The sequence below is a fragment of the Martes martes genome (assembly GCF_963455335.1).
Source record: "Martes martes genome assembly, chromosome: 6".
Classification (NCBI taxonomy): Eukaryota; Metazoa; Chordata; class Mammalia; order Carnivora; family Mustelidae; genus Martes; species Martes martes.
The window spans coordinates 110,436,647-110,463,625 of NC_137893.1; the positions used below are offsets into that span (position 1 = coordinate 110,436,647).

Consider the following 26,979-nt stretch of genomic DNA (forward strand, 5'->3'; position numbering starts at 1 on the left):
GAGAGTTTGATCCACCACTAACAAAAGCCCTGCTAAATTATTTATTTTACTGCATTAATGTAAATCAACTCAAACTTCAAGGGCGCTATGAGAGACACAAAAATAAACTATTGCAATTACTTAATATATTTTCAGATCAACAAAAGGGATTCTTCACATTTGGAGGGTTGGTGAATTAATAGTTCTTAAGTCAGTTAACAGTTTGTTTCTAGTCTTCCATGATGGTTATCCCATTCTCAGTTTCTATGCTGCATTTCCACTTGCATTTGTTCCCTGGAGACAACAATAAAAGCACAATATATACTGGACTGCTAAACTTAAACACTTAATTGCCAAGAACTTGAAAGGGGGAAAAAAATCACAAATTACCTTAAATGTACCATTTTGATTTTTCATGTAAGAAACCAAAAATATATCCACTGGTAGAAGTGCTGATGTGATAAGTGCAATCGCCAGAGAAAAAATTGCTGTAATGGTGGAGACAACTTCACTTTCCCGCTGACTTTGGTATTTACGAACATATATCCAACAGAATGCCAAAATAGCCTGAAAGAGAACAAAAAGAAATGTTTTGTTACTGCCCTATGTATTCTCTTACACAGAGGATAGTATGTGTTTGAAAGTTTCCAATGGGAAACTGTCAAATGAAGGTTCTTTTAGATATGTAAGGAAGGTGTACTACCTCTTATAAACTGGTGCGAGATTTATAATTTTCAAAGCCCATTTCATGAAAGCAGCACAACTTCACTTAGATGCAAAGACACATACACACACAAAAGTTATTGATAACAATGCTCAATTACATATATCCTCATTGAACCTCATTAATGTTTTCATACAACATCATAGTTTTAATTAGTTTTGAATAGTTTTTACCTACAGATTTCTCCAACCTAACAGAATATAACTTGAAGTGAAATTAACTTCTGACCCATTTTGACAGTTTAAGAATACCATTCAGCTAAAGATTAACTGCCGATAATCACCATGCAATTAACACATTATACTACAATTCAAATTTTAAAGGGCCTTAAAGAAAAGTGAACATCTGAAATAAGTACACATGCACTGCAAGAAATTTTCCAGTGATAAAAATACACTAATGGTATTAAGGATGACAACCTCTAATCCACCAGGTACTCTTAATAGTTACCAATGCCTTTCTAATGACTAGCACGGAGTATAGGACTTTACTCGCAATTCTCCAACTTTAGGGAGTATCAGAGTCATGTGGAGGGCTTATAGTAGAGATTGCTGGGACCCACACCCAGTTTCAGATTCAGGGGTTTGGAGCAGGCCCAGAAAATCTGTATTTGTAACAGCCTTACCAGGTAAGGCTGCTACTGGTCCAGGAACTACATTTTAAAAAGCTCTGCTCTACTCAAATTTAGGGAATTGCAGATAGGTACTAATCAGTGATTCTCAGCCTAGGTTGTGTAACAATCACCTCAGCAGTTTTTAAATACCCTTAACACCATCCCCACAAACCAATTCAGAGTGAAACTCCTCCAAGCAACAGCACTTTAAAAGCCTGAGGTGGCTCAGTCAGTTAAGCGACTGCCTTAGGCTCAAGTCATGATCCTGGGTTCTGGGATCTAGCCCGATGTTGGGCTCCCTGCTCAGCGGGGAGTCTACTTCTCCCCCTGTCGCCACCCCCCACCACCCCTGCTCATGTTCTCTCTCTCTCTCAAATAAATAAAATCTTAAATATATAAAAAGTAAAACTAAAAAAGCCTGAGGATTCCAATCTGAGCCAAACTTGAGAACCACCGCTATTTGTTTCCCATTTTTTTGAAGTATAGTTTACACACAATGTTACATTAGTTTCAAGCCTACAACATAGTGATTCCACAATTCTACTCCCTATGCCATGCTCACATGTGTAGCTACTGTCACCACACATTACTACAGTATCACTGACTCCCATGCTGTACCTTTCATCCTCAGGACTTACTCATTCCATAACTGGAAGCCTGTACCTCCCACTCCCCTTCCCCCATTTTGTTCATCCCCCCCCCTCCGGCAGCCTACAGTTTGTTCTCTGTATTTATGGGTCTGTTTCTGGTTTTTTGTTTTGCTTTTTATATCCCATTTGCAAGTGAACTCATATGGTATTTGTCTTTCTTTCTGACTTATTTCATGCCCCAGGTTCATCCATGTTGTGGCAAATGACAATGGAATATTACTTAGCCATAAGAGAGAACATTGCTTTAAATAAACTCTATTAAGAGCTCTGAGACAAAAGCATTGTTTAGTCCTTTCACTCTTGAACAGATTCAGTTACTTCCTTTGTGGGTATCCTAGTTCAGGAGCAACTAACAACAGCAGCTAATTTGTTTCACAGCTTCCAAATTCCCCTACCACAATCAAGATATAAGAACAGTTCCACCACCACAGAAAAATCCCCTTTGCCCCTGTGTAGTTAACCCTTCTCTCTACTCTCCACCCTTGATGACCACTATCATCTGTCCCTATAACTTCTGCCTTTTCCAGAATGTCATAATGTACTTATATAGCGTATCATCTTCTGAGTCTTCCTATATAGCTTCCTTCACTTAAGATAATGTATTTTAGGGGCACCTGGGTGGCTCAGTGGGTTAAAGCCTCTGCCTTTGGCTCAGGTCATGATCTCAGGATCCTGGAATCAAGCCCCGCATCGGGCTCTCTGCTCAGCAGAGAGCCTGCTTCCTCCTCTCTCTCTGTCTCCGCCTGCCTCTCTGCCTACTTGTGATCTCTGTCTGTCAAGTAAATAAATCTTTAAAAAAAAAAAAAAAAAGATAATGTATTTTAAATCTATCCAATTTGTTTCATGTAATTCCTTCATATTACTAACATTTCAGCTGGTGTCAGAACAGCAGGAAAAAGTAAAGTAAGAACAGACTGTAGGCTTTGGAACCTGGATGTCGGAAGAAAAAAGACTTAGGTTCAACTTCTTTCTACTTACTAATTTATTTTTGTTTGGGAAAGTTATTTTCTCATAAATTTATATTAATATTTTAATGGACTTGTTTTTTTAATGAATTCACAAATATTTAAGACATTCCTCAAATTATTCTGAAGCCACTGGAAGCTGAGCTTAATCATTCTATCCTTAGCAGAACCTGACACAATGTATTCAATAATTTTTTTTTGATGAATTTCAAAAAGATCTGCACTTTTACAAAGTTTAAAGTGATAGGTATTACTGCAGAAGAAGCTGTTTGCCAATACCAGGCAGACAAGCAGGGAAAGGGCAACCAGCCAAAATAGTTAAGCCAAAGGATCCTGAACTTTTTGGTCTCACGATCCCCTTATATTTTTAAAACCGAGAACCCCAAACAGCTTTCTGTTTATGTGTTAAATCTATCAGTAGTTACTGTATCATAAAATAAAACAAATGTCATCATCTATAAAATAGTAATAAGAATACTTCATAGCAGGTTATAAGTATTAAATAAGATATAAAGAATTTATAGCACAGTGCCTGGCCACAGTAACTGCTTCCCAAATAGCAACTGTCATATAAATTGCATATGTTCATATATATGAACCAAACGTCATATGAAAGAACATCTTAGGAGCATTTCATGAAAGAAATATGTAATTTTGCTAACAATCATAAAGAAAGGTTTAGAGCAAGCCCCAGCCCCTCCCACAAAATTTTAATTTAACTGGCCTGCGTATCAGGATTTTTAAAAACTCCCTAGTTGGTTTTGATGAGCAGTCAAGGTTGACGACTAGGGCAGAGGTAGGAATGAGAATAGATGTTTCTTAAACTAATGAGCATATATACTGCCTGGGATCTTGTTAAACTGCAGATTCTGATTCAGGGAGGCTAGGGTCTTATATTTACTATTTCTAACAAGTTCCCAAGTGATGATCACTTTAAGTAACAAGAATAAACTTGCTTTACAGTAATGAAGACTCTGTCTTACATAGCAAAAGGAATGTAACTGAGGGGAATGTAATTAGGGGACTTAGGAAGGAACCCTTAGATTTCGTAAAAGAAACAAAGTTAGATTATAGAACTGGAGGACCAAACCTAACCATTTCCCATGTGGCAGAAGACACTGTATAGTCCACTCTGTTTGCCCAGGATCATTCAAGTAGCCAATCTTAGTGTTCTGATTCTTTAGTAGATTACTGGCAGCAGTTCTCAAAGTGTGAAGTCCTCCAACCCCTAGCATTCCCAGAACCTTTTCCGGGGATTTACAAATTGAAAATGATGCTCATAATACTAAAAAGTCATTTGCCTTTTTCATTATGATGACACCTGCACTCATGCTGCATAAGTCAGTGGTAAAACTGCTGACAAATTAAGCATGAATCAAGACAATGGCACCAAATTGTGCCAGTAGTTATTTATATACTTCACCACCACATACATACACACACGACTTAAGACTGATATTAATGAAGCAGTAAAAATTAACTTTATTGAACTTCAACCCTTGAATCTTTTCAATACTCCATGGGGGAAATGGTGAAGTATGCATTGGAGTTCTCCTGCTGCACATCAAGGTGTGATGGCTGTCTCCAGGAAAAGCACTACCAAAGCCACATAAGACATTCTATTCAAGGAATATCACTTGTAAGTACAAGTAATTATGTAAGTACAAGTGATTATGGTTATTCAGACTTGGATATCTGGCATATTTTGTTGAAATGAACAACAGGAACCTATCACTTCACAAAAAACAACTGACAGTATCTGTTCCCAATGATAAAATTCAACCTTTCAATGAAACTCAGAATTTTGGAAAACTTGTATCCATGATGGCAAGGCTGACAGTTTCTCAATACTTATTTCTGGGGTATTTCTTCTGACAAGATCAGTAATATAATGAATGGGATATTTTGTTATTATGTAATGAAATATATCCATATTTGGAATATCTGCATAACTCAGTGAACCAGATTTTCTAAATAATCAATGCCTCATGTTATAAAACATGCATGGGCAAAAGATCCAAAGTGCAACATGGACCAACAAATTTTAACATAACAGAATGAAAAGTTTAATGATAGGGTTTCAGATTCCATTGTTTCAACTAACCTTTTAGAAAGCTTCCAGTTACTGAGTTTTGGTGCAGTACTTAACAACATCCACAGTTACCTAAAAAATACTCCTCTGCTTCCAAATACATACCACTAACATAGGATATTTTTCATTTACTTCAACCAAAACACTCAAAAAACTGAATATACAAGCAGACATGAGAATCTAGCGCTCTTCTAATAAGCCAGGAATTAAAGAAATTGGCAGAAAATTAAGTAGCCCTTATTACTAATTTTTTCTGCTCCAACATCTAGTTTCAAACTCCTTAATTCCCTTTTCATTTTCTCTTTTCCTTCTATACTATCACCAACTTCAGTACCTTCCCTTCTTCATCTATCCAAAGTGTACCTCAACTCCACTTCCTTCCAACATTGCTCTCTATTTTCTGAAGTCCTAGCTCATTTATAAAATCATACTTTGGTTTTCAGTACTTAAAATACCTGTTTTAAGAATTTTTTTTGTTCTCAGGGTGCTTGGGTGGCATAGTCAGTTAAGCGTCTCGCCCACTCTTGGTTTCAGCTATGGTTGTAATTTCATGATTTCAGGGTCATGGGATCTAGCAGGGCATGGGGATCCATACTCCCAAACTCCGCGGGAAGTCTTCTTGGAGTTTCTCTCTCCATCTCCCTCTGCGCTCTGCCCCCAACCAAATAATTAAATAAATAAGTCTTAAAAAAAAAAGTAATTTTTGTTTTCCCATTATCCTCAGGCTCTCTTAAAGGCCATTTTGTTTCCATCCTCCCACAATTTATAGCACAACTCACAGACATAAACATTTATTAACTGATAACTGCCAAGATACTCCCACTAGACTTTGATACTCATTACATACTCATTTGTTTTTTCCTAAACCAACTGAATATAATGGCCTGAAAAGTGAACTCCTCAAGTACAGGACTGGATGGGCTTTGGGGACCAAGGCCAGCCACCCTTTACTGTTTCCATTTTTCCACCAAGAGGAGTAAAGTATGCTGCAATGTAAAGGCAGTATTATTTTCTGGGAGAGTGAAGGTAGGAAGAGATAACTTCCCAGAAATTTTCACGCTTTTTTTTTTTTTTTTTTTTTTGGTGGGGGGGAAAGTTTCTGCTGAAACATTTACCAGCAAAACACACCACTTACTACCTAGGTTGCAGACACTGCAGTGGAATCTAACAAATACAAGCCTTGATTTCCAAAACTGAAATTAGTGGGTTTGGCAGTTGATTCTGTTTTTTTGTTTGTTTGTTTGTTTGTTTGTTTGTTTTAGTAATGCAAAGCAGCAAAATACTCTGGGTCACAATGCTACAACAGGACAGGATAAAGACAATGAAGAAAGAGAGTGAGAATGGGGAGGGGTATGGAAAGAAATAAGTTGAACCCCAAATAAAATAAATCCAAGGGTTTTAATATGAAACAAGCAAGTAAAAACTAGGCCATTGGGGCTACTGAGGCCCACGTTTTGATCACTAGATAAACAGAATTAAGATGGTAGGGAAAGAAAGCACCTGAGTTCTGAAAGGCTGTAGCATATACACCCTGATACTGGCAGTGAAGAGGGTTACAGATCTCCCCTGCATAAATTTTTACATCCATCAAAGACTCGAAAGGAGTGTGAAACCTGGAAGTCAGAACACCTCACGTCATCAAGGCAGAATCGCACAATGGGTAAAGAAGGTTGGAGACTCAACAACCCCGGGGTAATGAACACGGACAAAACCCATTTAAAGAAGCAAAGAGGCCCCCCTCCAGCTTAAGGCCAGCGGCTACTGAACTTGCAAAGATCAGGCGCTGCTGCCCCACACCTCGAGCTCACGTCTCACGTGGGAACTAGAGGCCACTTCTCCCTTCTCAAGCCCCAGGGTCTCCACCGTCCCCAAACTCCACCCGTCCCGGTGCCCTGGTCAGGGATAAGGCCAAGAGTTTCGAGAACGGAAACCTGCAACATTAGACGTCATCAGGGAAAAGACAGGAAAGGCGGCCGGAAATCAGTGAATCAGTGCCTCCCTTCCCCACTCTCAGGGCAGCCCCCGCCCCGGAACAGAGGAGCGCGCCCCCCCCACCCCCCCGCGCCCCTCCGCCACAGTCCAAACTAAAACGGGGGCGGGGCGGAATGAGGAGGGTCTCCCGGGCCCGGAAAGGCCAGCTACAGGGCCGGCCCCTCCCTCTCCTCCACCAGTCCAAACACTGGGAAAACTACGAGCACCTCCCCTACCAGTAGTAAGAGGCCGAATATGCACCAGCCGATCACCAGCTCCGCCGAAGCCGCGCCACCAGGCGCCGCCGCCGCCGCCGCCATCTTCCCTTCCGGCCCTGACTCCTTGGGCAAAGGGGGTAGGGAAAGGGGAGGGGGAAAGGGGAAAGAGTGCGAAGGCCTCAGCGCCCGTGCACCCTAAAGGTTAAAGGGCCTGAGGGGGCGGAGCAAGTAGTTGCCAAGGAGACCCAGCCCTCGAGCGTCCCCTGGCGATGAGCCGAGCAGGGGCGGGGCGCGCCCGCGACGCCGTGACGTCACCGCGCCGCCTGCTCCGGAGGTGATGCGAAGGCGCTCTGCGAGGGTGGTGGTTTTTACAGTACAGCAACCTCGTTGGAATAGTTGCTTCGTACTAAGCTGATGAACTGGAAAGTGAGTGGACTCCACAAGGGCCTGGATTGGGTTTTTCTAGAAATTTAAGCCAACATTAAGGAGTTTTGACTTCCTCCTGGAAGGGAAGTTCAGCCCTGATGTTTAAGACAGAATGGGCCATGTAGTTGCAGAGCTCACTAGGTTGCAGGAATGGACATCTGAAGAAAAACCAAATGACTTTCTAATTTGCTGGCATTGGGGCCCAGCCTGGGTAACTATTTGGCTGGACGTTGCCTTAGCACATCATGTTGTAGCCTTTTTACTTAGCGCTATACATACCTGTGAATTTCAGTAATGCCTTTGTGAACATATTCATGGTGAAATTGCAGGCTTTCTAATATTCATAAATTAACAAAACTGTGCGGTAGGCCGTAATGAGGCAACGGCATAGATAGTTCCTGGGATAGCTTGCCTGGGTTTCCTGGAGTGGGGGTACTTAACCACTGGGGCGGTATTTAACCACTAAATTGAAAAAACATAACTTGTAAATCAAAACAGAACTTCGAGTGAATCCTACCATCTCTTTACGATGCATTATGTGGTGGCATTAGGTGCCTAAGACCTACTTGTAGCTGAATCCTGAAGTGGGAAAAGGAAAGAAGGAAATAGAGGAAAGAACGATTTTCACATGAATCGGTGCCATCATCAACTGGCTTCATGTTTTCTGGACCTACAAATGTTTGATTATGACTTTCTTCTGTGGAACATTCATCTCTCCAGTAACCTCTCTCCTATAGTTTCCTTCAAGTGCATAGAGACATCTCGAATCCAAGTGGTCACTTAGATTATTTCACCAGTTGTCAGGCATAATGTGGTACTTGTTTGTTTAAGATTTTATTTTAAGTAATCTCTGTGCCCAATGTGGGACTCAAAGGTCAAGAGTAGCATGCTCTATCAACTGAGCCAGCCAGGCAACCCTGTGGAGATATTCTGCCTCTTTCTGCTAGTCTCCTAATCCCCTCTTAGGGGCTCCCTTGGCTAGAAGGAGAGGTCTAAGACAACCCCAGACCAGTGTTCTCCCTTTTCCCCATGGCCCTAATCCCCTCTATTGGAAATGACTGGGCATACCTTGCGTAACAATGTTTGGAAGCACATGCCAATCTCAGTGTTGCTGTAGTCTCTGGCTTCTACCATCAAAGCAGTTGGTGAGCCTGGTGGTGGGTATTAAGGAGAGCACGTATTGCATGGAGCACTGGGTGTGGTGCATAAACAGTGAATCTTGGAACACTGAAAAACTTAAATTAATTTTTTTTTAAAAAGCAATCAGCCCTTCTTGGATATTCCAGAAGAAGTAAGCCTGCACTCCACAGTTTGCTGTACTTTTCCCAGGCCTGAGTCAAGTACAATCCCTCTGTATCTCTCAATTGCAGGAAACATATTTCAAAATCTCCAAGTGGTTCCCATGAGACCTCCCTTACTAGTCTAAGGGTTAGATGGGAACATCCTAGCCCAATGTTTCCACACCCTAAAACGCACACTGTTCCTTGTGGTTAAAGGTGGAAAATCCACAAACCAGGAGGAACAAGTCTCATGAAAGAAATCTCTTCAAAGGAAGGAAGGAAGGAAGGAAGGGGAAAAGGAAGAGAAAAAGAAAAGAGAAGAAAAAAAAATCTCTTCAATTTTTCTTCTCCCTACTCCAATCCATCTACTGACATTTTATTTGGCTGAGGGTTCAAGAATTGTAGAATAAATTCCTTTCACAGCCCTTTTAATTTCTGCTTATGAAGGAGAATTTATGGGTGTGAGGGAGACAAAGAATTAAAAACTAAAATCTTCCATACCACTTTAAGTTTTATGTGAAACTGGAGTTTTTAGCAAGACCAAACTGAACCTTTTTAATAACTGATATAATGTCCACTGAATTAAGCCCACTTAATAAACTGCTTTAGCTCTTTTGCTGACTCTAAATGTTTAAGTACTGGGGACTTGTTGAGCAATTGCTTGATTTTTCAGGTAGGAAAAACCTTACAAACCTGTGTTGCTCATAAGTGTGACTTGTTACAAGAATAGAAATAGTTTGAATAAGGAAAGTTGGGAAAGAAAAGAGAATGTGAGGCATCTGGACAAGTGGAGATGCACATAGCATTTCCATTCCTCACCTTGGTCAGGATGTACTATTCATTTCACATACAGACCAGTCCAGCAAAGATGAAATACATTCTCCTGGATGATGTTATTAAATCTAAGAAGCCCCTAATTGTAGACCAGAGCTCTTTAAAAATAACAATCTTTATTGGTTGTTTGCAATTATAAAAGAAAGATTGCTTACTTACGAAATTTCCAAGCATAAATAATTTAGAAACTGAAAAGATCCTAATAACTTAACACAGTTCTTCTCATGCCAAGATGCTCACCTTTGAGAGCTTCAAGGATTTTTGTGTATGCATTCTAGTATGTTCCACTAGGGTGTAGAAAACCAACAGATTATCCTTTCCTGCTACCCTGGTGCTGTAGACTGAATATTTGTGTCACACACACACCCCGAAATTCATATATTAAATGCTAATGCTCAAGGTGTTGGTTTTTGTTGTCAGGGCCTTTAGGAGGCACTTAGGCCATGAGGGTGGAGCCCTCATGAATGGTTATTGCCTTTATGGAAAAAGACCCCACAGAGGTCCCTTGCTCCTTCCACCATATCAAGTTACAGTGAAAAGACAGTACCTATGAACCAGGAAACAGCATCTAGCCAGTTAGTGAATCTGTTGGCACCTTGATCTTGTACTTCCTGGTCTCCAGAACTGTACAAAACAAATTTTTATTGTTTCTAAAGTCACCCATTTATGGTATTTTTGTTACAGCAGGCTAAAGAATCTAACACACCTGGCATTACAAAAGAATGCCCTTGCCCTCCTCCCCACCTAACTACTCTTAGGAAGGTACCAGGATTTCTGTGGACTCATATTTTTTAAGACATATTTATTCATTTGAGAGAGAGAGTGAACAGGGGGATGGTCAGAGGGAGAGAGAGAAAATCTCAAGAAGACTCCACACTGAGCACAGAGCCCGCCTTGGGGCCAATCCCAGGACCTCGAGATCATGACCTGAGCTGAAACCAAGAGATGGATACTTAACCAACTGAGCCACCCATGCACCCTGACTCTGTTCCATTTTAAGTTCAAAGAAAGGGCCATGTAGAGCCCATCACTCCCAAGGGATTTAATAAGAGGACACATTGCAGAAAACCTTTTATCAAAACCTAGCCCCATTGACTAGAGGGCTAGAGACCTCTGGAGGAAAGCAGCATTTGCAAGAGAACAAGTATCCTCCTCTCATTTGTCTGTCCTTGAGCTTTTAAGTAGCCCTCCTCCCCTAAAGCCAGTAAGAGGCGGAGACACATGAGAATCACGCATGTGGTTAAAAGGTGTGACCTGAATGTTGGGAGAGGCCCAACATCTTGCTGTAAGTGCTGAGAGTGGCTGACTCACAGAGGTCCATGGAGCTGAGCTAGCAAACAAACCTGTGCTGGAAATATCTTGATGCAGAAAGGGTGCAGATTAGCCCCTCCCCATCCTTACTCCCAACCCTGCCCCACAGAAGCCCATTAAATTCACACTGAAGACATCGGTAGAAGGCCCCTGAGAACCACCCTATCGTTCATTCCTGTGGACGTGTTCAGCAATCTCTATTGGAGGAGCCTTTCTAAGAATTCTCTTGGTCTAGCCCAGGAACATGTGGAAAACAGAAAGTCTGGGGGGCAGTCCCAAGTGGGACAGGCAGTGATGACCTACAGAAAGGCCATCTTGTTTCCAAAACTGGACAAAGATGGAATAAAGAAAACGACAATGAACACAGATGCCAAAACTGCCAACAAAAGAGTTCATGAAGGAAGGATAGTCATTCTTCTCATCCCTAAACCTTATAGAACTCAAGAACCCTAAGGTGGAGGATTGGGGATGGGTTTGGGAAACAGGAGGCATGAGAGTGGTTTCTCATTTCCTTTACAAAGTACTTTCAGAAAACCAAAGGTGGGGTTATGATCAAGTGACACATGTTAGAAGGTAAAATTTATGAAAAGGATCTTAACATAGGAATTGGAAGAAACGGCAAAAAGCAAACTGAATGTTTTAACTTATTAAGAGGAAAAAAGTAACAGACTGGGAGAAAAACTTAATGTCAATGAGACACAAAGGAGGTAGAGAATAAAGAAAGGAAGTAGGACATAGAGGCCCGAGGTAGGGTAGTAGGGTGAATAAGTCAGGAACACATAAGGGTCAAGGTCTAGCAAAGGGGTCAGTAATCTAAAAAAGTCCCATCATCAAGCTAACCACACAGTGGGAACTATACAAGTTGATGATACAGCTTGCACTCTGAAATTACATTTAGACTAGACCATAGCAAAGTCTATTTATGCATCCAAATTAACTGTATGTACTAGTCCTCCAGATGTTAACATGTTGTGTTTTTCTCTTGAAATAGCTGATTTTTATACATCGTTCTTTTCCTTATTTTGTTACCTTGTTGAAAACATGAAATATTGGACTTTCTGTCCAAATAAGACACTTGAAAAGCCTCAAAATTTCTCTTTCTGTCATGTTGTCTGTGCTTCTGTCGTTAACCAATAATCCTTCTGATTGACAAATTCTTTGGCTTGTTTAATACCTTCAGTCAGGTTATAGTTAAGCTTTGCTGGCCTCAGATCCTAGTGACTTTGCACATGTCTGGCCTGATCCATCATGTGTTAATGTAGTATTTAGCTCTCTGTTGTGCACCATGTACTGCCTACACTTAATCTTCTGTCAAAAGGATTTAACAGTGATCCTGAGTGAACATTACTGTGGGCCTGAGGAGGTTTGAGCAAACCTTTCTCTCCAGTTACTACATTATCTCCTTCCCCCCCTAATCCTTCCACTGTCATCCAACTGAATTGGTCATCAAAACCCTAAGAAATTTCTTATTTTCTTTGTGAAAGGGCTTTAAGTGTATTTATGGGGGAATTGGCACATGTGGTAGAGAGGCCCATTTGGTTCTGCTAGAACATTTGCTCATTTGTATATAATTCTGTGGGGAAGCTGGAGGTTTTTGCACAAGAGCTAATCCATGAAAAATTAAATGTTTATGGTCTACGTTTTTTCATTTAAAATCAAAATGGCTTTTATTGAGCCCCAAAGTAGAAGGTATATTCAAAACTACACTTCATTGGTTTCATTGTTTTCTTAAAGAAAATGACACTGAAATGTTAATATCTGGTGTTTCTGATTTGTGGACACAGAGGCAACGTTCCAATTTGTCATCCTAAAATTAGACTGCACACAGTTTCATAATGTGAACTGTAAAATTCACATTTCCATATTTCTGCAATTATAAACTCTTAATGGATACCATTTATATACTTCCAGTGGAACAAACATTCCCACATGAACTGATGATGCATGTTAGTTTTCTTCTTAAGATTTTTCTCCCGACTATGAAATAAATTATTTAAACATAGTCTAGACATAGCTAAAATATCACTTAATATACCCAAGTGTTTTTCACTGTGTCAATTCCTAAACCTGGTGTTTATGTACTTTAAGGTATAAAAAGTAAGTTTGCATGTACAACTCAAACATAAGGTAACGTCAAAGACAGTTTGTAATACGAGTAGAAATTACAAGAGAAACTGATTTTCAATTGATATTTAAAATGATCCATAGCATGCTCAAGAATTTTAATAAATGATGTATTTTTTATTTGTAGCATATGTTGTACTTTTTTCTAACAATAGGTTTCCTCTACTGACTCTAACGTCTATTCTCGTTCATTGTGTGGTTCTGCTTGCTTCAATTCTGGACAGAGTTTCTCAGCTTATATCTGAAATCAAATGGAACTTTTGGTGTTAAATTCCCACATGTTAATAACCTATAAGTCCTAAAGTTATGTAAAAACGATTGCTCTTGGGGCGCCTGGATGGCTCAGTGGGTTAAAGCCGCTGCCTTCGGCTCAGGTCATGATCCCAGCGTCCTGGGATGGAGCCCCGCATCAGGCTCTCTGCTCAGCAGGGAGCCTGCTTCCTTCCTTCTCTCTCTGCCTGCCTCTCTGCCTACTTGTGATCTGTCTGTCAAATAAATAAATAAAATCTTTAAAAAAAAACAAACGATTGTTCTTATTAGAAGTTATGGAGCTAAAGCAGGTCGGGTCTAGATAGTTGTGTCTGTAGCACAGTATGAAAGAATTTTAAGTTGATCTTTACGTTTTTAAACAATTGATAAAGACATTTATCCTTGTGTTTTTATTTGTTGCCAAATAGATATTGTAAGTTCTCCTGTTGTTTATTTTTAAAAGATTTTATTTATTTATTTATTTGAGAGAGAGAGAGCAAGAGAGAGACAGAGAGGCAGAGGGAGAAACAGACTCCCTGCAGAGCAGGCAACCCAACATGGAACTCGACCCTGAGCTGAAAGCAGATGCTTAACCGACTGAGCCACCCAGGCGCCCCTTTCTTCTACTGTTTTTTTTAATGATATAAAGTAGGGAATTTCAACCACTATGTCCACATCTTTTTTTTGAAAAATATTTTAATTAAAAATACAAAATATATTAATTGAGGTTTAGAAAAGCTTCCAAGAGGAGGTAACATTGGACCATGTTTTGAAGGATGAAAATGAGTTTATCAACACACATACACAGGGAGAACACCATGTGATGATGCAGGCAGAGATCGAAGTGATGTGTCTCTATGCCAAGGAACACCAAGGATTGCTTACAACTGCCATAAGCTAGAAGACTGGCAGGGAACATGACCCTGCTGTCACCTTGATTTTGGACTTCTAGCTCCCAGAGCTATGAGAGACTTTTTTTTTTTTCTTTTTGAGAGTTTATCAGACTAGGAGAAGAGTGAGCACAGATTCCATCAAGGGAATAGCATGTGTAAAGGCACAAAGCATGTGATAATATATTCAGTATTACCTGAGCAATCGGTGTGAGTGGGGGAGGAATTAGCCGATGAAGAGACCAGTCAGGAGGGGATGTGTAGTCCCCACTAAGAAACTTGGGCTTCATCCAATAGGCAATGAGAACCCGTGAAATGTTCTGAGCAGGAAGAGGTATCATAAGACTTGCATTTTGGAAAGTCACTTTAGGATAATCTAAATGCTGAGTTAGAGATGAAGCATACTTGAAGGAGAGTTTATTTCAGTTAAGATGCTGTCACTACAGTCAAGGCAAGAGATGATGAAAGCTAAACAGGCTGTCGACATGAAAGGAGAAGATAGATTTATGAGATTGTAATAAAGATTCATTTTCAAGACATGGTGTCTAAGTGTGAAAGGTGAAAAGAGAGAGAGATTTATAGGGAGGAATTGGTTTATGCAATTATGGGGGCTGGTGAGGCAAGTCTGCACTCCATAGAGCAGGCCATCAGAAAACGCAGGCTGAAAGCTCTCAGGCAGGAACTGACATTGGCAGTACACAGGCGGAATTTCCTCTTTCTCAGGGGAACCTCAGTTCTCCTCTGAAGGCCTTTTTAGCTGATTGGATCAAACCGATCCAGATCATGGAAAATAACCTTGTTTAAGGAATCAACTGTAGTTGTTAATCATATCTAGGAAATACCTTTACAGCAACACTGTTGCTGGTTCAACTGAGAGATGTAGAGAATGAAAGTGCCACTGATTAAGATAGGGAACACGTGAGGAAGAACAGCTTAGGAGGGGGGAACGACAGAAATCTACTGTATTTCATAGATTCTAAGATGCACTTTTTTTCTTTACCTTTCAATGCCTCTGAAGTTAGGATGCGTCTTATAATTGATGAGTTCTTACAACTATAATTAGAATCTTTTTTCCTTAGTGTTTTATAAAATGATGGTGTATCTTATAATCAATGACACATTAGACCGAAGGAAAGAAGGTAGTAGGTTTGATTTGGTATCTTGAATTTGAAGTGCCTATTCTAGTTCGCAGAACACATGGGTAGGAAACAATGAAACCCAGCTAAGTGCTTGTCATGGAGATAGGTCTTCTAGAGTCATCTGTACTCAAGTGAAAGTAGAAGCAATGGAAATAGATGAAATCCCTAGGGAAAGCAGATAGAGTGAGATGAATAGGCAGTTGTAAAGAGCTCAAAAGTTTAAAGAAGAAAACAAAAAGAAATGAGTCATCAGAAAAAATTTCGACATAAAAAGCAAAGGGAGAAGATAATTTTTACAAGCTGTGAGGAGTTATCAATGTCAAATGCAATGAGAGGACAAGTACCCACTGACTATAGCAAGATGGGGGTCACTAACAGCTTTTAGAATGACTTCAGTGGAGAAGTGAGGGAGAAGACAGGTGTATTGGATTGAGGAATGAAAGAGAATTAGGACAGCAGAGGTCATGAATGTGAACACCTCTCCAAGGAAGCCTGACTAAGGATGGAACAATGAAAAAAATGGAGAGAATGAGGTCGAAGGTGATTTGGTAGAAGTGACTCAAACTTGAACTTGTTTCTAAGATAAATAGTAAAGACGGGAGCCGCAGTTAACACATCAGTCTAAATTTGGTTATCAGGTCAGCATATTGACGACTTGAACTCTGAAGAAATGAGGTAGTCAGGTGAAAGGAAGGGGATGAGTCAATCAGACACTATTTGGCAGAAAAAGAGTATAGCCAAAAGGGTGACTCAAGACAGTTTAATGACTGGACTATTTACTAAAGTGTGAGCAGCATAAAGTGAAACTAACCCTAAGTTTGTTAATAGCAGGAAGCCAGTACCATTCCTAGAACAAGAACAAGAAGTTACTGAAATCTGGCAAGACCTATAAACTTAGGAGAAAGCTGCCTAGCAGCCATTGTCCACACAAAGTTCCCTAGAAAGAGAGCCATGGGGATGAATACCCTAAATTCTGTCTCCTACTATCCTCTCACTTTCTGCCAGTACCTCCTTTGGATGAACTTAATCAAAGGGCAAGGGAGTCTGTTTGATGCAAAGCATAATAATCAGCTTCCCTGGGTATAGAGCAGGGTGGAGAAGGGTGGAGAACAGATCTAGAGGAGCAAATGGAAAACAATGAACAGAAAAGGAAGGGCTTGTCCAAATGGGAGTTAAGACCCAAGACAATAGAACTCCTGGTGAAGACAAAGAGGGCATTTTCTGCAGATTCTGTGATTTGTTCTAGCAGTAGTGACAACAAAGACTATTCTAACTTTTGCCTAGTTAATGAGAAACTGATATTTCTAAATAAGAAAAGGCCCAACATCCTTGTCTTAATTAATACCCGTTGTTCATTTTGCATTGTGTATAATGAAAACAACCAATGATATCTATGGGTTAAAAAAAAATTATAATTCTCTGCAGGATAATGGAACCATTCACATGTTTCATCTTTTCGTATAAAAACAGATTTCCAATTAAGAGGATGCTTCTTTTTTCCAAAGATTGGAATAAATTGATGTTTAAAAAAATAACTGCCATTGGTAACGTTAGCCCTGAAAAAAATGAACAATGTTAAAGATTTCTTTAGGTTTTTGTGTGTATTTTTCTAACAGCACCATACTGTTTTGATTGCTATAGCTTTATGTAACTTGAAATATGGAATTGTGATACCTCCAGTTTTGTTATTCTTTTTCAAGATCACTCTGGCTATTCAGGGTCTTTTGTGATTCCATACAAATTTTAGGATTGTTTGTTCTATGTCTGTGAAAAGTGCTGTTGGTATTTTGATGGAGACAACATTAAGTAGAACAATGGAACAGAATTGAGAGCCCAGAAATAAACTGATGATTATATGGTCAATTAATCTTTGATAAAAGAGACAAGAATTGCAATGGGAAAGGACAGTCTCTTCAGTAAATGAGACTAGGAAAAACTGGACAGTTACATGGAAGAGAATGAAACTGGACCATTTTCTTACACCAAATGCAAAAATAAATGCAAACGGATTAAGGACCTAAATGTGAGACCTGAGACCATGAAAATCCTAGAAGAGAACTCAGGCAGTCATTTTTCTGACATAGCAATATTTTTCCTAGATATGTCTCCCGAGATAAAGGAAACAAAAGCTAAAATAAACTATTGGGATTACATCAAAATGAAAAGCTTCTGCATAGCCAAGGAAACCATCAACAAAACTAAAAGATGACCTACTGAACAGGAGAAGATATTTGCAAGTGACATATCTGATAAAGGGTTAGTTTTCAAAATATATAAAAAATTTACACAACTCATCATCAAAAACCCCCCACGTAAAATGGGCAAAAAAACCATGAACAGGTATTTCCTCAAGAAGACATGCAGATGGCCAACAGATAAATGAAAAGAGACTCAACACCACTCATCATCAAGGAAATGCATATCAAAACTGATATGGTTAGTGTGGTGGTGCTTGGAGAAGACAGCCAAGAAAGAATTCTTGAGACATCTTTGGTGCAAGAAGGTGATTTTTGTTTTTGCTTTTATTTAGAGAGTGAGAGCATAATCAGAGAGAAGAGCAGAGGGAGAGACAGAATTGCCAGCAGACTCCATGCTAAGTGTGGAACTGGATATGGGGCTCAATCTCACGATACTGAGATTGTGACCTGAGCTGAAATCAAAACTCAGATCAGATGCTTAACCAACTGAGCCACCCAGGTGCCCCACAAAAAGGTGATTTTATTAAAGCATTGGGACAGGATCCTGTGGGCAGAAAGAGCTGCCCTGGGGTCCTGAAGAGTGCCCGATTATATATTTTCAAGTTGGAAGGGGTTAGCGATAGCACAAACCTTCAAGGTGTTTTGCAAACAAGGTTTCCAGGACCTTAGAAGGCTAGCTATTGTTGGGAAAAGGTCATTTATTACTGATTAGTAAAAACTCAGTCATGAGACCCTTCAAATGTATATCACTGGGTCATATGCTTGGGGGATGACTGCTAGCATGTATCTTGATGGATAGAGATAAAGGAAGTTTCCAAAGGAATTTCTATGTTAAAGAAAACTTTTAAAATCCTGAAGGTTGGGCTCAGATTTCCTTCGCCCTTAGTAAAGTGTCAACATTGAGGCAGCTGAGCTCCGAGAGAAAGGTCACTCTACCTGTTTCAAGGACTTGTCAATGGGCTGTAGAAAGTAAGGAAATTTAATTTTTTCTTTTGTCTTTGTTTACCACATCAAAAACCACAATGAGGGGTACATGGGTGGTTCGGTTGGTTAAGCGTCTGCCTTTGGTTCAGGTCATGATCTCGGCGTCCTGGGATTGAGCCCCAGGTCAGTCTCCCTGCTCACCGGAAGTCTGCTTCTCCCTCTCCCTCTGCCGCTTTACCCACCCTCCCTGCTTGTGCTCTCTGCTCTATCTCACACTCTCTCTCTCAAATAGATAGATAGAACCTAAAAAAAAAAAAAAAAAACCCACAATGAGATCTCACCTCACACCTATCAGAACGGCTAAAATCAAAAACACAAGAAACAATTGTTGGCAAGGATGTGGAGGAAAAGCAATCTTCCAGAACTACTGGTGGGACTGCAAACTGGTGCAGTCACTCTGGAAAACAGTATGGAGTTGCCTCAAAAAAATTAAAAACAGGACCACCATATGATGCAGTAATTCCGCTACTGGGTGTTTACCCTCAAAATACAAAAACACAAATTTGGAAGGTTATAAGCACCTCTATGTTTATGCACCATTATTTACACTAGCCAGAAAATGGAAGCAGCCTGTGTCCACAGATAGATGAAGGGACAAAGAAGATAGAGTGTGTGTGTATATACACAATGAAATATCATTCAGCCATAAAAAAGAATGAAATCTTGCCCTTTACAATAAGGGTGGATGTAGAGAGTATAATTCTAAGCAAAATAAGCCAGTCAGAGAAAGACAAATACCACATGATTTCACTCATATGTGGAATTTAAGAAACAAACCAAATGAACAAAGGAAAAAAGGAAACAACCCAAAAAATAGACTTTTAGCTATAGACAACTAATGGGTACCAGAAGGGAGGTGGCCGGGGCGGGTGGGGGGATGGGTGAAATAGGTGAAAGGAATTAAGATTACACATATCTTGATGAGCACTGAATAATGCACATAATCGTTGAATCACTATACTGTACACCTGAAATTAATGTAACACTGTGCTAACTACTGGATTAAAAAAAAAACAACACCTTTCTACAGGTTTTATAGACCAAGTGACTTCAGTAATGTTGACTCCATATCTATTTCCTTTCTAGCATCAATTATAGATAACTTTACCTAGCAGATAGTTTAAGAATTATGTGAAATAAAAAGCCTATGCTATTCATACAAATATAAGACCTCAGAGAAAAAGAACCTAGAAACAATAGGTACCAAATTTTGATTTTTAAAATTATTCTCATGAATACATAAATGTATCCACATGTATGCCTTTTTTTTTTAAAGATTTTCTTTATTTATTTGACAGAGAAGTAGGCAGAGAGGCAGGCAGAGAGAGAGAGATGGGGGAGCAGGCTCCCCGCCGAGCAGAAATCCCGATGCCGGGCTCAATCCCTTTGACCCAAAGGCAGAGGCTTTAACCCACTGAGCCACCCAGGCACTCCCACATGTATGCTTTCTGGATTGATAGCTCATTGTCACTCAGACAAGCCTTTTTCTCGTATTAAAATGGAAGGCAGCTTTGGTAATAAATCTGATAGAAAACCTTAAGAAATTTCCTTTTTATAACTTTTAAGCAAACTAAAACAAAAAAGAAAAATCTGAAGTCATTCCACCAATTAATATCTAACCAATCCTAGAATATGCTTAATTTTGAAGGGCAAATGAAGCTCTATACAAGATAAGAAATTGTCCTATTTCTGATGGTTGTAAACTTTTTTTCCTCAGGCCAGATTTGTTTTCTGATAAGTACATGCAAATTTAAGTTTTCATAACTTTTTTCAAAAACTATGTGATCTTTATTTTTACCACCTACCAAAGTCAACTATCAGATTACTATTATGTAATTATCTTATAACCTGTAAAATTTTTAAAGATTTTCTTTATTATTTATCAGAGAGAGCACATAAGCAGGGGGAGCAGCAGGCAGAGGGAGAATCAGGATCCCCACTGGGAAGGAAGCCTCATGTGGGACTCGATCCCAAGACCCTGAGATCATGACCTGAGCTGAAGGCAGACAATTAACAGACTGAGCCACCCAGGCATCCCATAACCTGTATTATTCTGGGGCTACTCATAATCCAGTATAGACTCACAGAAATATACCATGTGGGCATTCTATAATTAGAAACAAGTGAAATCTTGACTGAGTATCCTGAGAAATCACCAAAGGATAATTAGGGTAATTAAATTTCTTTAAAGTCCTCTATAGACCTCACTCTCATTTCTTCTCACATGTCTCCAGGGGCAGATTTACACTGACACTAATGAAACATAAACTTCAACGACCCACTTGCATACGCATTTTCCATGGTCCCTGAAAGAGGGCCTAGCAATGCGTTCACATGCTTTCATGTTATTTGTAAAAAATGTTTAGAGTAATGTATTTTCACTTTAATCTTTTGACATCACTGTCTCTTTCCATTTAAATGATGTCTCTATTACAGTCCCCATCCTATGAGTGTCTTGAGTGACCACAGGCATTCTGAGAATCTGGCTCTGGGCAAATAGGGTTAGGGTTCCACTTAGTTGGGGTTAAATGGGATATATTTGTATGGCTCATAGTTATACTCTTATATAGCTAAGTTATTGCTAGGCATCCTGTTGTAGGAATGGCATCTAGGAATGCTTTTATGGCCCACTATCCCAATTGTGATGTAAGAAATGTATTTGGTTTTTGTCCCTGATTCCTGGCATAGAGCTTTGAAAACCCTTGGAATTTCCTGAGTAATAAGTGTCTTTTGTTATTTAGAATGAACTCCTTTTGATCACGCCTAGACAGATGTTAATGAAGTGTGCTTTGGTGGTTTTGTAATCCAATTATTGTTGGAATTGGGAATAGAACAATTATTGCTTATTTTATGCTAACAAAGGATTACAAAGTGGGATATACACTGATAGAATTCTTAAAATCACTTGTTCACCGTGTGAATATAACATCGACTCACCAAGGAGGTTATTGTAAGTGTGGTAAGCCCACATTATCTTGTGTCATGGGATCATTCAGTTCTACCATCACATTTTTCTATTCCAACCAATGAACAACTGTCATACATTCAATTTGATATGTTTTCTGAGTTGCACTTGGTGCCAGTGGGGTGGGAAATAGCAGCTGCAAGATAGTATTCAGTTATCAGGTGCTTCAAATGATTCATATAGGTTCAAATATGTGCTCAAATTATATTTTGTAAGATTTTTGTGAAAATACAGACAGAAAATGAAAAAATTGACTTAGAAAATACTCAATGTTATTTTGCTTTGCTAATAAGATAATTATAGGGCACTTGGGTGGCTCAGTGGGTTGAAGCCTCTGCCTTCGGCTCAGGTCATGATCTCCGGGTCCTGGGATTGAGCCCCGCATCGGGCTCTCTGCTCAGCGGGGAGCCTGCTTCTCCCTCTCTCTCTCTGCCTGCCTCTCTGCCTGCTTTTGATCTCTGTCAAATGAATAAATAAAATCTTCAAAAAAAAAAAGATAATTATGAAAATGTTTCTTATCAATTTACTAGTCAATTTACTAGTCAATTATGACTATCAGTTCAGCCTTTGGAAGAGTTGTGCTTAAATATCTTATAGGGTCCCCAATTATTTACATATTTATCAATGTGTGTTATGCATATAAAACCAGACAGTTGAAGAAAGTACTGATTAAACAAGAACTGTAACATCAAAACATAAAAACCTGTGGCTTCAAGTCCAGAGCTTCGAATCTGCAAGATAAAAGCCTCAAAGCTTTTAGGCATCATCATCATCTAAGGGTATTTTGACACCTTTTGTACAGCTACTATATATCCAACAGAATTTTGTGATTGGTTGTGTAAGTAGTTCATAAATTATTATAAGTATTGAAAATAATCTTTGTCTTAGGCTAGCCTAGAAGTGCCTCCTATGCCCACAGGCCCTTTGAAGGTGAACCTGCCCATAACCCTTTGTTGCAAAAAACGTTAAAACACATCAGTGGCCAAGTTATGATTTTGTGGTGGGAATACAATTGTGGAGACGAAGAGGGCAGCTAGTCTAAAAACTGGACCGGAGGAAATAAGAGGAGCAGGCTGCCTAATTTTACCCAACAGTGACAATGGGGATAAACTGAATATAAACTCGGGAAATTCTGAAATCAGGAAAAGAGAACGGGTTGGCCCATAACGAACAGAGCAGAAGGAGAAAGGCATAAAGAAAGAAGGAGGAAGGCTTCTTCTGCCTTCATTGCGTGGCAATGAAAGTGACAAGGCAGAGGCCAGCCACGAGTTACCAAATTCCAGCAGAAGGTAGAAAAAAAACAATTTACAACTCAGAAAGGAGATAAGTGAAAATTAAATGAGCACTGGCAAATAAGGTAAAGAATTTAAAAAAATTATATAGTGAAGCAAATGACGATGGTATCAACTGGATCCTGAGTGACTTTCCACATTCCTGAAGTTCAGGAAAGCCAGCTCTACCAAAGAGGATTTCAGTTTTTCCTTTGGGACCTGGATTGGGGCATTTCCTGGATTCCCAGGAGGCTGGAACACATGAGTGAGATTTCTCTTTTTCTTATTTCCACATGAAGCCTTTTAATAAATGCCACATGACTCGAGACCTTCCAAGGGGATTTCTGTCATCAGAAACCAACAACAAAGAAGGCCTAATTAGTACAACCTTTTTATAATTGCTGGACATGGTACTCATTAGCTAACATATGCATTTACTATGTTGTATTAAAATGGCCCATTTAGTTATCGATTTCCTCCACTTGAGTCTCTAGGCCTGGGGGTATTTTTTGTTCACTACATCTTCAGTTTTGGCACCTAGGAAGTGATCCATAAATTTTTATCAGATGATTAAACGAAACAGCCATTCTAAAAAACTACAAGCACATAAACTAGTCTTTAATCACCTCTATGGATTACACATTTCATTTTTGCAAGGTATAGTGCCTGGTATGGCAGATGGGTGAGACTTACACACATAAACACACAGTTAAATAAGAGAAGTTATTGCTGCTTCTGGCAACTTCGAAAAGGTAAGATAGAAAAGTCACGAGAAATAGATATCTCTTCTACGAAGAGTCACTCAGGATCTCCCTCTCTTATACAACAGCAGAGACAACACTTTTACTAGTGGTGGGCATGGGGAAAGGGCAAAAGAAAGAAAGTTTTATCATTTGATTAATGTTGTCCCTCTCTCAAGGACCACTATGCAAAAGCTGATTAGCCTGGAGGAGAAACCAAGGCTTTCTGGAAGGAAAGAAAATCAACCTCCAAACCCTGTTCTCTGAGACATGACATGGAGAATCTCAGCTATCTAATGGCCATAACAGTTTCCAATAGGTCTTGGGATTCAAGGAAGAGCAAGAAACTTTGCAAGTAAACCCAACATGGATGGGAAAGTTTTATCCCTGAAATAATGTTGCTCACGTTGGCCCCTAAGCATTATGGGAGGATTTATGCTGACCAGGTCTAAAAGATGCCTCCTGATCCCTGCCACAGTGGTTTGGCTTTGGAGAGTAAGGGCTGAGCAAGGGAAAGTGAATGAAGAAGAGGTCACTTTGGCTCCCAATGTAGGACGTCATTGTAACCTTGGGTGCAGCCCTGAACCAACAAGAGCATCCCTGAAATGATGGATAAGACTCTGAAGCTATGCCAAACCAACCCAACATTGTCTCCAACCCAACATTGCATGACAGGAATAGGCAATGGAGTTGTGTACTGCATCACTCTGTGAACCCAGCTCTCCATGGTTAGAAAGAGCACCGAATCCCTGAGAAAGAACACGCCCCTGGGGTTACTGATGATGAGTGTGTGGAGTAGAGGGAAATTCTTTGAGAGGGTGAGACTAAACTTCTTCTAATAGATATATTAGAGATTGACTCATGCGTTCGAGCAATAAAATGTGTCTTCTCTACTCCAATTTTGTGGGACAGGTTAGATATATTTCTTTGTACAGTTTTTATCTCTTTATGGATATATTTGGTCTTTTCTTCCCCCATGGTCTCTTCTGCTTTCACTCTTTTCTTCCTGAACCTATTTGAAAAAGGGAATACTACCTCTCCTGTTTGGGAGATGCTATCAAGCTTCTGACTCCCACACATCCTGGACCTGAGCCAGGCAGCAGCCTTGCTGCCCACTTCCCACTGCACCCTCCTACTTCTGTCCATGCCCATCTGCTCCTTTTTGCCTTTCCTCGGGGTACCTCAACTGCCACTTATTTAATTCTCTGAGCCATATGACATCTTCTAGGCACACATGCCTGAACTTCTTGCTTTATCCAGTGGTCATAAGGACAGGTTGGGAGTCTCAAATTCCAAACTCCAAAACATCTCCATCATTGCCTTTATTTGAGGTTATGTCTGTCCATCCCATTACTCCACCTCTGAGCATGGCACAAGTGATGTTTGCCTTGAAACATGTCCCAGTGCTCGTGCTCCACATGAAATATCCAGGTTTTCCTTAATAATACATCATAGATGTATTAATATTCTGTGGTTTAATCCCATGAACAAATCCATTTTTGCTAAATGAAAAATAGTTACTATTTCATGACAGCATAGTATTTCTATTATTGACTCCTAACTAATGCTATTGTTTTAACACATAATTTAAATATTTATTTCATTCATTTTGGAGTGGACAAGTTTCATATTACCATTGTATTTAGGACTGGCTGCATAATTTGCAGGACACAGAGAAAAATGAAAATGAGGGAGCTCTTGTTATAAAAACAGAAAATAGTGCCATTAAAGGTAATAAAACAAACAACATATATATATATATATATATATATATATATATACACACATACACACACACAGCTTTTTTATTTCTTCCAACTTTTTTCCCTGCTCATGCGTATATACTCCATTTCCCCATTAGACTTCACTTACAAAATTTGAAAATACAATTTTTGAATTTAAAGTCAAACAAGTAAAAAATGTAATTATTATGAATTACAAGACACTGGTAATGATAAAACCAAGTATAGGGTCCTTCTGAATGTGATTTTGTCTGTCTATTTATCTTCCTTGCAGAAGTATTCATTTCCAAAATAGTTACAGGTCTCCCTACATCAAAGCAGATTAACAGATAAAATATATTGTTGCCATCTGGGAATCCTGTCCATCCAAACACTAAAGGTAACTCCATGAATGGTTTCCCTGTACTAGTGATATTTGGGAATCATTTCACTATATGCCCCCCAGGATCTGGAATTTTGCATCCCCCACCCCCAAATGCATATGTTGGAATCCTAATGCTTAATATAATAGTATTAGAAAGTGGGGTCTTCAGAAGGTGATTAGGTCACAATGGTGGAGCCCAAAAGAATGCTCTTATAAGAGATCCCACAGAGCCCCTGCCCCTTCCACCGTAAGAGGGAACAATGAGAAGTCTTTGACCCAGAAGGTAGCCCTCAACCAACCATGCTGGCCCCCTTAATTTTGAATATCCAGCCTCCAGAACTTCGAGAAATAAATGTCTATTATTTATAAACGACTAAGTCTGTGGTATTTTGCTATAGCCACCCAAATAGACTAAGACAATGTCACACCCTAACAGCTCAGTGATGGGTCCAGGAACAAAGAGCAAAGATGGCACCAGGTTCTCTCCTGTTAGAGCAGCACCCTGCTCTCCAGCATTCTACAGGCAGTATTCTCAACCACGTATCTCCTCTGTTTTGCTAAATGTCTACCTACACAAGTGGCATAGAACCACAAGCAATACATGCATCCTATGATGTGCATGCATGATTTTATACAAAGAAAGGGCTTTCATCTACAGGTCTTTTCCCCCCACCCATTTATTGCCTGTTCAGGTAAAAAATTCAGTTCAATGTACCGGAAAGAACACCAGCTTTAGAATCAAACAGCATATGACCCTCTTGCAACAGGCTTGTACATAATTAACTAAAACCTTCAGAGGCAGGGTGCCTGGGAGGCTCAGATGGTTAAGCATCTGCCTTCAGCTCAGGTCATGGTCCTTGGGTCCCAGGATGGAGCCCCATGTCGGGCTCCCCACTCAGCCTGGTCTGCTTCTCCCTCTCCCTCTGCTTGTCCCCCTGTTTATGTGCTCTCTCTCTTTCTCTGTCTCTCTCTGTTTCAAATGAATAAATACCAAATGAATAAATAAAATCTTAAAAAAAGTAAAACCTTCAGAGGCTCAGTTTGTGGTCTTGTACTGTGTTAACTTTGTTAGACTGGAATTGTTATCTCCCAGGATCCTCTTACCTTTATAGTTCCAGGTTAGTGTTGGCCGCAAAAGACGTTTTGCAGGGAAGTAGAAGTGAAATAGCAGCCATATTGGTTACACTTTGAACAGAAATACAAGCTTTGATGTAGAAAGCTTTAACACACTACTCTCCATGGCACAGAAA

At 39.8% G+C, this 26,979-nt stretch overlaps 1 protein-coding gene across 1 annotated transcript in view; it reads right to left on the reverse strand.

Annotated features, from left to right (window-relative positions):
• LMBRD1 (LMBR1 domain containing 1) overlaps positions 1 to 7,474 on the reverse strand; it is a 138,356-nt gene extending 130,882 nt beyond the window's left edge. Inside the window, exons 1-2 of the mRNA XM_080805171.1 lie at positions 7,231 to 7,474; positions 370 to 546 (exon numbers count right to left, since the gene is read on the reverse strand). Of these exons, the coding sequence (XP_080661297.1) occupies positions 370 to 546; positions 7,231 to 7,314 (261 nt within the window). The 5' untranslated portion in view covers positions 7,315 to 7,474. The remainder of the gene's footprint in view (positions 1 to 369; positions 547 to 7,230) is intronic.
• Between the last annotated feature and the right edge of the window lie 19,505 nt (positions 7,475 to 26,979).